Source organism: Rhinoraja longicauda, chromosome 1 (genome assembly GCF_053455715.1).
Source record: "Rhinoraja longicauda isolate Sanriku21f chromosome 1, sRhiLon1.1, whole genome shotgun sequence".
Taxonomy (NCBI): domain Eukaryota; kingdom Metazoa; phylum Chordata; class Chondrichthyes; order Rajiformes; family Arhynchobatidae; genus Rhinoraja; species Rhinoraja longicauda.
The window spans coordinates 70,448,097-70,463,173 of record NC_135953.1 but is presented as its reverse complement, the minus strand read 5'-3'; the positions used below and the strand labels follow the sequence as shown (position 1 = coordinate 70,463,173).

General features: G+C 45.6%; 1 protein-coding gene across 6 annotated transcripts in view; it reads right to left on the bottom strand.

Annotated features, from left to right (window-relative positions):
* arap2 (ArfGAP with RhoGAP domain, ankyrin repeat and PH domain 2) overlaps window positions 1-15,077 on the bottom strand; it is a 325,749-nt gene that overhangs the window by 260,191 nt on the left and 50,481 nt on the right. For 4 of the 6 annotated variants that reach the window (XM_078400296.1, XM_078400306.1, XM_078400289.1 and 1 more), the window contains exon 2: window positions 12,711-13,801. The exons of 1 other annotated variant lie outside the window; for it this stretch is intronic. In XM_078400296.1, coding sequence (XP_078256422.1) covers window positions 12,711-13,564 — 854 coding nt within the window. In that variant the 5' untranslated portion in view covers window positions 13,565-13,801. Of the gene's footprint in view, window positions 1-12,203; window positions 12,229-12,710; window positions 13,802-15,077 lie in introns of those variants that run through there. One more of the 6 variants, XM_078400324.1, reaches the window with a different exon arrangement.

The window sequence follows — 15,077 nt, the reverse complement described above, 5'->3', positions numbered from 1 at the left end:
CAATCTTTTTTGGTCACCTCGTCAAGAAACTCAATCAAATTTGTGAGACATGGTTGCATTTCGTGATACAGCATGGAAACAGGCCCTTCTGCCCAACAGGTCCACGTTGACCATTGATCATCCATTCACCCTAGTTCAATGTTATCCCACTTTCTCCACAACTCCTTACACACTACGGGCGATTTAAAGAAGCAATTTAACCTGCAAATCAGCACGTCTCTCTGATGTGGGAGAAAACCAGACCAACCGTTGGAAACCCATGTGGTCACAGGGAGAAAGTTTAAACCACGCAGAAAGCCCTGCCTGCATCAGGTCAGAACCCTGGTCTCTGGCATTGAGAGGCAGCACCTCATTGAGGGTGTGCAGCGTAGGTTTACTAGGTTAATTCCCGGAATGGCGGGACTGTCGTATGTTGAAAGACTGGATCGACTAGGCTTGTATACACTGGAATTTAGACGGATGAGAGGAGATCTTATCGAAACGTATAAGATTATTAAGGGGTTGGACACGTTAGAGGCAGGAAACATGTTCCCAATGTTGGGGGAGTCCAGAACCAGGGGCCACAGTTTAAGAATAAGGGGTAGGCCATTTAGAACAGAGATGAGGAAAAACTTTTTCAGTCAGAGAGTTGTGAATCTGTGGAACTCTCTGCCTCAGAAGGCAGTGGAGGCCAATTCTCTGAATACATTCAAGAGAGAGCTAGATAGAGCTCTTAAGGATAGCGGAGTCAGGGGATATGGGGAGAAGGCAAGAACAGGGTACTGATTGAGAATGATCAGCCATGATCACATTGAATGGCAGTGCTGGCTCGAAGGGTCAAATGGCCTCCTCCTGCACCTATTGTCTATTGTCAAACCGCTGTGTCACCCTTTCCTACGCACAAAATCATACTGAACTTCCCCAGCCAGTCCTTGCTTTGTTTCAGGCTTTTCCTTGCAACCTTTCTTAAATAGAGGCACAACTTTAGCAGTCTTCCTGCGTGTTACAAATACCACTGCCAGAGAACATCACAATTTCATCCTTAGATTCCCACAGGGATACACTTGATCTGTTTAAGACTTCAAATTTTGAACTAGTCCTATGCTTTTCCACAATTATGCAGAAACAAATAGAATTATGGTCACTTGTCCAAAATGCTCCTCAATTACGTGTCAGCCACCTGCTCTGACACATGTCTAAAGTGGAGGTTAAGTTTTGTCCCTTCTCTAAAGCACTGTTTACATGTTGCTTTTGTGGAAACTTCCAGGACACTTAACAAATTCCACCCCATCCAAGCCCTTAGCATCATGGCAGTCCCAGTCAATATTTGGAAAATTACAATCGCCTGCTTTTACAACCTTATTATTATTGCACACAATAGACAATAGACAATAGGTGCAGGAGTAGGCCATTCAGCCCTTCGAGCCAGCACCGCCATTCAATGCGATCATGGCTGATCACTCTCAATCAGTACCCCGTTCCTGCCTTCTCCCCATACCCCCTAACTCCGCTATCCTTTTACATTTGTAATCTCCCTATATATTTCCTTCTCCAACTCCCACTGACTATTGGGGGTGAGGGTGCTATAGTACAAACTAATTTCCACCTTTTTATTTCTCATTTGCACTCATTTCACCTCACTGGATGATTTCCCAAGAATATCATCTCTAAGTATCGCGGTGACATTTTCCCTAAAATGCCATTCCCCTTCTCTCGTGCCTTCACTTATTTTTCTGGCAATTATACACGGGAACACTGACTGCCAGCCCTTTCTTCCTTTGACCCCATTTCATTAATAACTTCAATATCTCCGTCCAATATAGTTATACAGGCCTCAGGTTGGTCTGCCTTATCAATTCGGGCGGCACGGTGGCGCAGCGGTAGAGTTGCTGCTTTACAGTGAATGCAGCGCCGGAGACTCGGGTTCGATCCTGACTACGGGCACCGTCTGTTTGGAGTTTGTACGTTCTCCCCGAGACCTGCGTGGGTTTTCTCCGAGATCTTCGGTTTCCTCCCACACTCCAAAGAAGTACAGGTATGGAGGTTAATATGTAGGTTAATTGGCTGGGCAAATGTAAAAATTGTCCCTAGTGGGTAGTGTTAATGTGCGGGGATCGCTGGGCGATGCGAACCCGGTGGGCTGAAGGGCCTGTTTCTGCGCTATATCTCTAAATCTAAAAATCTAAATGTAGTTTAATCCATCAGATTCACCCTGGTCACTGCCATGCCTCTGTCTGCTGAACTTATTCTCCAGCTTATGTAGTTGTCTCGCCTCTCATCTGCCTGACTAACGCTTTGGGTCCCAACCCACTGCCAGACTCATTTAAACTCTCCAAAGTAGCAGAAGCCAATTTTTTCCACAATCAGGATATTGGTTCCCCTCTAGTTCAGGTGTGACCCACTCCTCCTGCACAAGTCATCTCTGCCCCAGAAGCCGTGGTCACCAGGGTCATTGGAAGATTCCCAAATCTCACAGATCCTGTCGGAAAAGCATGGGGATTCTACTCCCCTTGAAAACTGCAGCTTTATCCACCATTACATTTTATGCTAGAATATCTAAAATCACCATGTATATTTATATGGCATTCATTACTGAATGGTTAATTTCTCTCCTGTCACATAAGATTTTCTATGAAACACATTACACAGTGAATGACAATTTCCACTGTGAACATGGAATCGGCATGAAAATTACAGGAAAATCATTGGGAAAGCATTTTAGTCAAATTTGGCCTTCAAAGGGATGAGACAAGAATTCAGCATATTTTGACTTTCAAAACAGGGATGAAACAAAGTCAGATATTTAACATGCAAATAGATGGGTGGATGGATGGATGGGTGGATGGGTGGATGGATGGATGGATGGATGGGTGGATGGGTGGATGGGTGGATGGGTGGATGGATGGATGGGTGGATGGGTGGATGGGTGGATGGATGGATGGGTGGATGGGTGGATGGGTGGATGGGTGGATGGGTGGATGGGTGGATGGGTGGATGGGTGGATGGGTGGATGGGTGGATGGGTGGATGGGTGGATGGGTGGATGGGTGGGAAGTAATATTGAAAAGAGTTTACAAAATTATTAGCTGTGGCAAAGGGGATGATGCCGCGTTCAGCAGTGACCACACCAACATTTGCATTAGGGTGAACTCACAAGAAGTATTTTATTCATTATAAGAAAGTCCAGGACTGTTCCTCATCGTCAGGGTACAACCTCGGGCTTGTCCCAGCAGCTCAGTACTGGTCTCAAAGTAGGATGTGTGGCATTCTCATGCTTCTCCGTGTAGTTCACCCTTGCCTCAAGAGGCAACACTGGCGGTCTCTGGATTATCCCGGCGGCTCTGCCTTTGCCTCCATGTGTATGTGGGTGCACTCCCTCTTGTCTCTGGGCAGGAAGAGTCACTGGCATCTCAGGCTTGGCCTGGCCACCCGGTCCTAGCTGCAGTAGAAGAGCTGGCTGTCTAGGGCTTCTTCCCAGCAACCAGTCTTGAACACACGGTGGTGCTGGTGGTCTCAAGTTTGTCCCAGTGGCTCGTCTTCCTCAAATAGATGACAGGGGAACACAGCTAGAAGATAGGTGCCCCACAATCCCTCCCTTCCTCTCATTCTTCCTTCTGAACCATCCTACCACAGCTAGAGACCAGTCCTACATAGAAACATAGAAAATAGGTGCAGGAAGCCATTTGGCCCTTCGAGCCAGCACCGCCATTCATTGTGATCATGGCTGATCCTCCACAATCAGTAACCTGTGCCTGCCTTCTCCCCACATCCCTTGATTCCACTAGCCCCTAGAGCTCTAACTCTCTTTTAAATTCATCCAGTGAATTGACCTCCACCGCCTTCTGTGGCAGAGAATTCCATAAATTCACAATTCTCTGGGTGAAAAGGTTTCTTCTCACCTCAGTTTTAAATGGCCTCCCCTTTTTTTCGTAGACTGTGGCCCCTGGTTCTGGACTCCAACATTGGGAACATTTTTCCTGCATCTAGCTTGTCCAGTCCTTCTATAATTTTATACGTCTCTAGAAGATCCCTTCTCATCCTTCTGAACTCCGGTGAATACAAGCTCAGTCTTTCCAATCTCTCCTCATACGACAGTCCTGCCATCCCGAGGATTAACCCTGTGAACCTACGCTGCATTACCTCAATAGCAAGGATGCCCTTCCCCAAATTAGGAGACCAAAATTGCACACAATGTTCCAGATATGGTCTCACCAGGGCCCTACACAACTGCAGAAGGACATCTTTATCCTATACTCAAATCCTATCGTTATGAAGGCCAACATCCCATTAAGCTTTCTTCACTGCCTGCTGTACCTACACACTTACTTTCAGTAACTGGTGTACAAGGACACCAAGGTCTCGTTGCACTTCCCCTTTACCTAATCTGACACCATTGAGATAATAATCTGCCTCCTTGTTTTTGCCACCAAAGTGGATAACCTCACATTTATCTACATTATTATACTGCATCTGCCATGCATTTGCCCACTCACTCAAATCACCCTGCAACTTCCTAACATCCTCTTTGCAGTTCACACTGCAACCCAGCTTTGTGTCATCTGCAAACTTGCTGGTGTTACTTCTAATTCCATCATCCAAATCATTAATATATATTGTAAATAGTTGCAGCCCCAGCACCGAGCCTTGCGGCACTCCACTCGTCACTGCCTGCCATTCTGAAAAGGACCCGTTTATTCCTACTCTTTGCTTCCTGTCTGCCAACCATTTGTCTATCCATGTCAATACCCTACCCCCAATACCATGTGCTCTAATTTTGCTCACCAATCTCCCGTGTGGGACCTTTTTCAAAGGCTTTCTCAAAGTCTGGATACACTACATGCACTGGTTCTCCTTCATCCATTTTACTTGTCACGTCTTCAAAAAATTCCAGAAGATTAGTCAAGCAGGATTTCCCCTTCAAAAATCCATGCTGACTTGGACCAATCCTTTTACTGCTATCCAAATGTGCCGTTATTACCTCTTTAATAATTGACTCCAGCATCCGTGTCCGTGACATTGGTCACGTGTGGCGGCGCCTAACGGCTGCGGCTCGCTGGCAGTCTGTTTGTCCTTTGTCCTTTTTTTGTTTGTGTGTTGGTGTTGGGGTGTTTTGTTTTGGTTGTGTATGTGTGGGGGGGGGTGTATGTGGGGGGGGTATATGTGGGGGGGGGGTATATGTGGGGGGGGGTGTATGTGGGGGGGTGTATGTGGGGGGGGGGGTGTATGTGGGGGGGTGGGGGAAATCTTTCTTTTTTTAGGTCTCTTCCTCGGGGCGAGGCTTGGCCGCGGGGCCTTCCATCGCCCGGTGCGGCTCGGCCGCGGGACTGAACAGTGCCCGGTGCGGCTCGGCCGCGGGGCCTTCCATCGCCCAGCGCGGCGCGGCCACGGGACTGAACAGCGCCCGGCGCGGCTCGGCCGCGGGACTTTCAAGTGCGGCGCGGCTCGGCCGCGTGGACTTTCCATCTCCTTGCGGGGGCTGTGCGCGTCGGTCGCCTCGGTAGGGGGTCGAGTTGTCTGTACGTGGGAGGGGCATGGGGGAAGAGAGAGAGGAAGTTTTTGGCCTCCATCACAGTGAGGGGGTGTTTGGAGTCACTGTGATGGATGTTTGTGTTGGGGTTGTGTCTTGTGTTTTTGTACTGCTGGCTAAGTAATCTCGTCCTGTACGAATGACAAATAAAGCTATTTTGGATTTTTGGATTTTTGGATTTTGGATCTTCCCCACCACCGATGTCAGGCTAACTTGTCTATATTTCCCCGTTTTTTCTCTCACTCCTTTCTTGAAAAGTGGGATAACATTAGCTACCCTCCAATCCACAGGAACTAATCCTGAAACTATAGAACATTGGAAAATAACCACAATTTCTAGAGCCACCTCCACGAGTACCCTGGGATGCAGACCATCAGGCCCTGGGGATTTATCAGCCTCCAGTCCCATCAGTCTACCCAATACTATTTCTCGCTTAATGCAAATTTCTTTCAGTTCCTCTGTCTCCTGAGGTAGTAGTCCTGAACTACTATCTGCCTCATTGGAGACTCTAGGACTATTTACGATCAGACTTTACTGGCTTTATCTTGCACTAAACGTTATTCATGTTATTTCCTTAATCATTTATCTATACACAGTGAATAGCTTGATTGTAATCATGTATTGTCTTTCCGCTGACTGGTTAGCACACAACAAAAGCTTTTCACTGTACTTCGGTACACGTGACAATAAACTAAACTTGTTCTTCCTTCTTCCTCTCCTGTTTCTTCTCACCTTCTCTCCTCTGGCTAGAATGCATGGGTTTTATAGGGAGTAGGCTGACAAGGTTCTAATGGCCAAACCAATATCAACTTACTGGACTCACTGGTGTTGCCAGTGATGCTGGGGATTGGCCTCTCCTGGCCTGTCAGCCAGTGATGGGAATCAGAGCACCATCCGGGGAAGCGGGCTCTGTCTATGTCACAAAGGCAAGAGAGATAGTCCCGGAATTTAGTGTGTGATGCTGCATCAAAACCAGACACAGGCACTTTGGAAACGCTTCTGTAATCTGCATGCTCCTTTACTCAGGAAGGCAGGGATAGAGTGAATACAAATACTGAATACAAAATGATGGCGCTGGCAAGTGCTAAGAGAACTAATGCAGCACGATGATTCATATTTATTTTATTTTTAAATATTTCATATTTCAGATACAGCGCGGAAACAGGCCTTTTCGGCCCACCAAGTCCGCGCCGCCCAGCGATCCCCGCACACTAACACTATTAACACTATCCTACACACACTAGGGACAATTTTTACAATTACCTAGTCAATTAACCTACATACCTGTACGTCTTTGGAGTGTGGGAGGAAACCGAAGATCTCGGAGAAAACCCACGCAGGTCACGGGGAGAACGTACAAACTCCTTACAGTACAGCACCCGTAGTCAGGATCGAACCCGAGTCTCCGGCACTGCATTTGCTGTAAAGCAGCAACTCTACCGCTGCACTACCGTGCCGCCTTAGATTCGATTCGATAGATTAGCAATGTTAAATAGACTGCTGAACAACAAAACTAATTAACTGACCTATGCCAATAAAGTAATTTCAAATTATGGACACATAATTATAAATTATGGACAGAACTAGTTTGATTGGCAAGGTTTCTTTGGCTCATGGAGCGGATGCGTGCAGAGTATCAGAAAATGGTCCTAAAGGAGGTGGGACAAGGCCGACGATACTATATATGGAATTGACACCGGGCATCATTAATACCCTGTGTAACACATTGTTGGCAGATTTCACAGTTGTGAACAGAATTTTGTTGAGCTGGTTGTTTTAGACAATAGACAATAGACAGTAGGTGCAGGAGTAGGCCATTCAGCCCTTCGAGCCAGCACCGCCATTCAATGCGATCATGGCTGATCACTCTCAATCAGTACCCCGTTCCTGCCTTCTCCCCATACCCCCTCACTCAGCTATCCTTAAGAGCTCTATCCAGCTCTCTCTTGAAAGCATCCAAAGAACTGGCCTCCACTGTCTTCTGAGGCAGAGAATTTCACACCTTCACCACTCTCTGACTGAAAAAGTTCTTCCTCATCTCCGTTCTAAATGGCCTACCCCTTATTCTTAAACTGTGGCCCCTTGTTCTGGACTCCCCCAACATTGGGAACATGTTTCCTGCCTCTAATGTGTCCAATCCCCTAATTATCTTATATGTTTCAATAAGATCCCCCCTCATCCTTCTAAATTCCAGTGTATACAAGCCTAATTGCTCCAGCCAATTCAACATACGACAGTCCCGCCATTCCGGGAATTAACCTAGTGAACCTACGCTGCACGCCCTCAATAGCAAGAATATCCTTCCTCAAATTTGGAGATCAAAACTGCACACAGTACTCCAGGTGCGGTCTCACCAGGGCCCGGTACAACTGTAGAAGGACCTCTTTGCTCCTATACTCAACTCCTCTTGTTATGAAGGCCAACATTCCATTGGCTTTCTTCACTGCCTGCTGTACCTGCATGCTTCCTTTCAGTGACTGATGCACTAGGACACCCAGATCTCATGGAACATCCCCTCTTCCTAACTTGACAACATTCAGATAATAATCTGCCTTTCTATTCTTACTTCCAAAGTGAATAACCTCACACTTATCTACATTAAACTGCATCTGCCATGTATCCGCCCACTCACACAACCTGTCCAAGTCACCCTGCAGCCCTATTGCATCTTCCTCACGATTCACACTACCCCCCAGCTTAGTATCATCTGCAAATTTGCTAATGGTACTTTTAATCCCTTCATCTAAGTCATTAATGTATATCGTAAATAGCTGGGGTCCCAGCACCGAACCTTGCGGTACCCCACTGGTCACTGCCTGCCATTCCGAAACATCCCCTCTTCCTAACTTGACACCATTCAGATAATAATCTGCCTTTCTACTCTTACTTCCAAAGTGAATAACCTCACACTTATCTACATTAAACTGCATCTGCCATGTATCCGCCCACTCACACAACCTGTCCAAGTCACCCTGCAGCCCTATTGCATCTTCCTCACGATTCACACTACCCCCCAGCTTAGTATCATCTGCAAATTTGCTAATGGTACTTTTAATCCCTTCATCTAAGTCATTAATGTATATCGTAAATAGCTGGGGTCCCAGCACCGAACCTTGCGGTACCCCACGGGTCACTGCCTGCCATTCCGAAAGGGACCCATTTATCCCCACTCTTTGCTTTCTGTCTGTCAACCAATTTTCTATCCATGTCAGTACCCTACCCCCAATACCATGTGCTCTAATTTTGCCCACTAATCTCCTATGTGGGACCTTGTCGAAGGCTTTCTGAAAGTCGAGGTACACCACATCCACTGACTCTCCCGTCAATTTTCCTAGTTACATCCTCAAAAAATTCCAGTAGATTTGTCAACCATGATTTCCCCTTCGTAAATCCATGCTGACTCGGAATGATCCTGTTACTGCTATCCAAATGCTCAGCAATTTCGTCTTTTATAATTGACTCCAGCATCTTCCCCACCACTGATGTAAGACTAACTGGTCTATAATTACCCGTTTTCTCTCTCCCTCCTTTCTTAAAAAGTGGGATAACATTTGCTATCCTCCAATCCACAGGAACTGATCCTGAATCTATAGAACATTGAAAAATGATCTCCAAAGCTTCCACTATTTCTAGAGCCACCTCCTTAAGTACCCTGGGATGCAGACCATCAGGCCCTGGGGATTTATCAGCCTTCAGTCCCATCAGTCTACCCAAAACCATTTCTGCCTAATTGGATTTCCTTCAGTTCCTCCATCACCCTAGGCTCTCCGGCTCCTAGAACATTTGGGAGATTGTGTGTATCTTCCTCAGTGAAGACAGATCCAAAGTAACGGTTTAACTCGTCTGCCATTTCTTTGTTCCCCATAATAAATTCCCCTGCTTCTGTCTTCAAGGGACCCACATTTGCCTTGACTATTTTTTTCCTCTTCATGTACCTAAAAAAACTTTTGCTATCCTCCTTTATATTATTGGCTAGTTTACCCTCGTACCTCATCTTTTCTCCCCGTATTGCCTTTTTAGTTAACTTTTGTTGCTCTTTAAAAGAGTCCCAATCCTCTGTCTTCCCACTCTTCTTTGCTATGTTATACTTCCTCTCCTTAATTTTTATGCTGTCTTTGACTTCTCTTGTCAGCCACAGGTGTCTCTTACTCCCCTTAGAATCTTTCTGCCTCTTTGGGTTAAATTGATCCTGCAAACTCTGCATTATTCCCAGGAATACCTGCCATTGCTGTTCTACCGTCTTCCAGCCTCCTTCCAGGCAATTTTGGCCAGCTCCTGCCTCATGCCTCTGTAATCCCCTTTGCAATACTGTAATACTGACACTTCTGATTTTCCCTTCTGCTTTTCCATTTGCAGAGTAAAACTTATCATGTTGTGATCACTGCCTCCTAATGGCTCTTTTACCTCTAGTCCCCTTATCAGATCAGGATCATTACACAACACTAAATCCAGAATTGCCTTCTCCCTGGTAGGCTCCAGTACAAGCTGTTCTCAGAATCCATCTCAAAGGCACTCTACAAACTCTCTTTCCTGGGGTCCATTTCCAACCTGATTTTCCCAGTCTACCTGCATGTTGAAATCTCTTTGTTGAGCTGGTTGTTTTGTTGAGCTGTCTTCAGTTTCAAAGATTAAAGGACTTTTATTGTCACACGTATACATTTTGCACCTCTCCTGCGGGAATCATTGGCCATTGATAGAGGATTAAAAGAACAAATTACTCAATCACAGTATGGCTGAATGGGTCAGTACCAGAGAACCAGCTGACCTTTATATGTCTGACTTTCTGCACAGTAATGGGGCACTTCCATTAATTTATTTGCAGCACCACTGAAATCAGAAAAAAACTCACCATAAAGTGATCCTCTCTCATCACTGAAGAGAGCACATTATCATCAGTCTTTGTTGAGTATAAGAATGGGGAGATGGACAACAGTCACCAGCAACAAATGGACAAGGATACACTGTGGGAGGTTATTTGTAAATTCTGGGTTGAGGAGCAGCTCTGGAAGATGCCATAATGCAACATTCATGACAGCATCAAGAAACAATTGAACGACAGGGATAGATGGGAGAAGCTGGGATCATTCTCTTGGCGCAAAGACGGTAGAGAGGATATTTGACAGAGGTGTGTAAGAACATGACTGGATTAGACAGAGTAAATAGAAGGAAGCTCGATCTGTTCAGCGTGAACCAGAGAACACGCATTTAAAACAAGATAAAGGGGAAAAAAGATACAACAGGAATATTAAGTAAATCCTTTTCAAAGTGGTTAGATCTCAGTCTTACTGGCTGAAGAAGGGTGGGAAATGAAGCAGTGCAACAGGAAATAATCTGCAGGGAAAGTGCAGAGGAATTTAACTATTGTACTAGAAGCCAGCCGCCCTCACCCATCTCATTATCATACTATGATACAAAAGGTATAGAAGTGTGAAAACGCACACCTTCAGATTCAGAGAAAGTTTCTTCCCAGCTCTCATCAGGCAACCAAACCATCCTACCGCAACTAGAAAGCAGTTCTGAACTACTATCGAACTATCTTTAATCAGATAGTGGCGGCGCCTAACGGCTGCGGCTCGCTAGCAGTCTGTTCGTCTTTTTTCCTTTTTTTTTTGTTGTGTGTCGGTGTTGGGATGGTTTTTGTATTTTTTTTTTGGTTGTGTATGTGTGGGGGGTGGTGGTGTGGGTAGGGGGTGGCGGGGGGGGTGGGGGAAACTTTTCTCTTCCTCACGGCGCGGGGTGCGGCTCGGCTGCGGGGCCTAACATCGCCCGGTGCGGCTCGGTTGCGGGACTTTACATCGCCCGGTGCAGCTTGGCCGCTGGACTTTACATCGCTGGTGCGGCTCGACCACGGGACTTTTCATCGCCGGTGCGGCTCGGCTGCGGGACTTTACATCGCTGGTGCGGCTCGACCACGGGACTTAACATCGCCCGGTGCGGCTCGGCTGCGGGACTTAACATCGCCCGGTGCGGCTCGGCTGCGGGACTTTACATCGCCCGGTGCGGCTCGACCACGGGACTTAGCTGCGCAAGGCTTGGTCGCGGGGCCTTTCATCGCCCGGCTCGGCCGCGAGACGTCTCAGCGCCCGGTGCGATTCGGCCGGGGGGACTTCCATCCCCTTGCGGGGACTGTGCGGGTCGGTCGGGGACGAGCTGTCTGTCCGTGGGCGTGGGGAAGAGAGTGGAAGTTTTGTTGCCTCCATCACAGTGAGGGGGTGTTTGGAGTCACTGTGATGGACGTTTGTGTAGGGGCTATGTGTCTTGTGTTCTTTTTTTTCTATGACTGCTATGTAGTTTCGTTCGGTACTTTGGTACCGAACGACAAATAAAGCTCTGTTATACTGTTATATACTGTTATACTAAACATTATTCCCTTATCATTTATCTGTACACTGTGAATGGCTTGATTGTAATCACGTGTAGTCTTTTGGCTGGCTGGTTAGCACGCAACAAAAGCGTTTCACTGTACCTCAGTAAACATGACAATCAACTGCATTAAACTTTGTACTCCAGAGGAAATTATTTGATATGGTGATGGGGGACATGACATCAAACAGCAGAGATACCGACGTGGTCCAGTCAAAGTGGCAGCATCAATGATATTAATGCCCAGATGCCAGCAGGAAAGCATCACTTGGTGGTTGCAAATGCAGGCTGACCAGAGCAAGCAGAGAAAGAGAAGTCAGAGTTCTGGAACTTACACGGAATCAGCAAAATGGCGCATGCACGTTGAGCAAATCGGTAACGCCTCTTCTCTGTTTGGGCTTACAAATTATAGATTAATAGATTAATAGAAATCAGAAAAAATACAAAAGGATTTAAAAAGTTCCTATATTTGCTTAAGTTTTTCCACAGTCTCTGCATCTCATGAAGCATTTCCTGCTACTTGCAATATGCAGCTCCATAGATGACAAGGACTCTAGATAGCAGTCCACAAATAAACACAGGCTGACTCTATATTTCAAAATAAGGAAGCAAAAAGAAAGTACGCTAAAATAACACAACTTTCTTAATGCTAAGGATTGGGACAGTGGGAGATTAAAAAAATTACTCAACACAGTCAATGTTAAAGTTTTCAAATGTACAATTACAATCATATTTAACAATGTCAAATTTATTAGATTAATCCCGTAGTGACCACGGGATCTTTTCATACTGTCACTTTCAGAAAAGGCAACATTTGATTTTTATTATGGAAAGTACTGTACCTGTTGTCTGCAGCATTTAGGATAACTCCTTGTGCTTTACACAAACTTGGGAGCTGTGGGACTGGCCTGTGTCGAAGATCAGATGGCTTCACGGGACATGAAGTAACTTGCTCTGAAGTGCCCAGCATTCCATCATAGAAATCGTTCAGGATCATTTCACCTTGAAATTCAAAGAGAGGAGAGTCTGGTGGACTGCTCGATGCACATCTAGTTTCTGCAGATGTGGACTGCTCACTTGTGAAGGGAAAATGTGAGGAATCAATAGAATCAGAAGGCAGTGACATCCTGTCTCCTGTAAACCTGTGCGGCGGAGTTCCCTGACGGACCCGTGGTGGAAGTGGCGGCCTGCTTTCCGCATCATCTTGTGGTTCACATGGATTACTGCAGGCACTGTCAGTCTCCGATCCAACCATTTTAAGGCTTCGACCAACCAAACATGTCTGCTGCATTTCAACCTGCTGCAGTTGGCAAGACAAAGTTTTGTTTTTAGAGTTAATACATCCGATGCTCACTGGGTTTGTTGGGTTCGAGGTCAAATCATCTTTAGTAAAGATAGTTCTCAGTTTGGAGACATTGTTTTCAACCTCATCCGTGGGTGAACTCTCGTTACTTCTTTCCACTTTTGTACCTCTGGGCAACAACTTGGGAGAGCACCTGGGCACTTTCGACTCAACAGCTTCAGAAAGTAAGCAGCGCAAATGTTTGAGTATCCTTTTCCGGTGTCCCGTGGGAGTAACCCCGATTTTCAGGAGGATCTCATTGTTCAAGTGCCTACAGTCCTTCACAGTGCAGTAGCCAGACTGCTTAAAATTGCCAGTGTACTGCTCCAAATGGATGTCGTTCAACCAGTCCATGATACTGCTACTGGCCTCGGAGGATGACGGCTCTGTGGAAACTTCAGTCTCACTCCAACCTTGTCGATTTACAATTACCTTCTAACATGTCTGCATACCCAGCAACCTGACACAGCCTGCCGTGGGAGTTGGTTCAGTTTGGAAATCATCAGATGTGGACATACTTATTGCGATCAGAAGTAATCTTTCTTCCCCCTCATGATGTCACAGAAAACAGCACCATTTTACAAAACAAGGCTAAAAAGGGATAGAAATATAATTGTGTCAGTTTGATCTCAGACAGAAACATTAAAGGAGGTCCCTCTGCCCATTTGGTCAGTGGCTATAATTGTCAATCTCTATTTTTAATCCCAGTTCTCCTTCCTATGCCTTAGTACCTTGATGGTTACTTCTAATTTGAACAATTTACTCCAATTTTGGGATACAGCATTACAGAGTCTCCCAAAGAAATTCCGTTGTCACCATCACCTCCCTCCCCAAGACCTGCAGCAAACTGTCCTGAAGACCAATTCTCAGACCATTTTGTTTTACTCTATCACCAAAGACAATGAGACTTGTGTTTATCTGTTAATTCCATTTAATGTTTCAAACATTAAGGATAGACTTTAAGTAAAATAGACGGTAAATCTTATATATTCATAACTATTCAATTAACAGATTTTAACATCGTGCAGTAATTCTTGCTAATCAAATATTATTCAAATTTATTAAAGGAAAAATCCTCCAATCTGTTATTGTCTAGATCCAGGGCATAACATGAAATTGAAAAAGTTTTATTTTTCATAGAAACCCACAAGTTAAATAGTTTTAGATATCTATAATAATAATAATAATAAGGCATTACATTTATATAGCGCTTTTCAAACACTCAAAGACGCTTTACAGGGTCTATAATAATAATAATAATACATTTTATTTATATAGCGCTTTTCATATACTCAAAGACGCTTTACAGAGATTTTGAGAACATAGGGGAAATGAATAAATAGATAAATAAGTAAATAAATAAATGAACAGAGAAAGGAGACAGAAGGTGAGGTGACCTTCAGTGGTTGAAGGCAGTACTGAACAGGTGAGACTTCAGCGATGTTTTGAATGTGGTGAGTGTGGGGGAGTCTCTAACGGTTTGGGGTAGTGAGTTCCATAGGGTGGGAGCAGCGATGGAGAAAGCCCTGTCCCCCCAGGATCTGAGTTTAGTCCGGATGTGGGGGGATAGGAGATTGGCAGCGGCAGAGCGGAGGGTGCAGGTGGGAGTGTGCCTGTGGAGGAGGTCGGTCAGGTAGGATGGGGCCAGGTTATGGAGGGCTTTGTAGGTTATGAGGAGGATTTTGTACTGGATTCTCTGGGGGATGGGGAGCCAGTGGAGTTTATAAAGGACGGGGGTGATATGGTCACGGATCGAGGTGTGTGTGAGTAGACGGGCAGCGGAGTTTTGAATGTATTGAAGTTTATTGATGATTTTTGAGGGTGCGCCATAGAGGAGGCTGTTGCAGTAGTCCAGACGGGAGGTGAT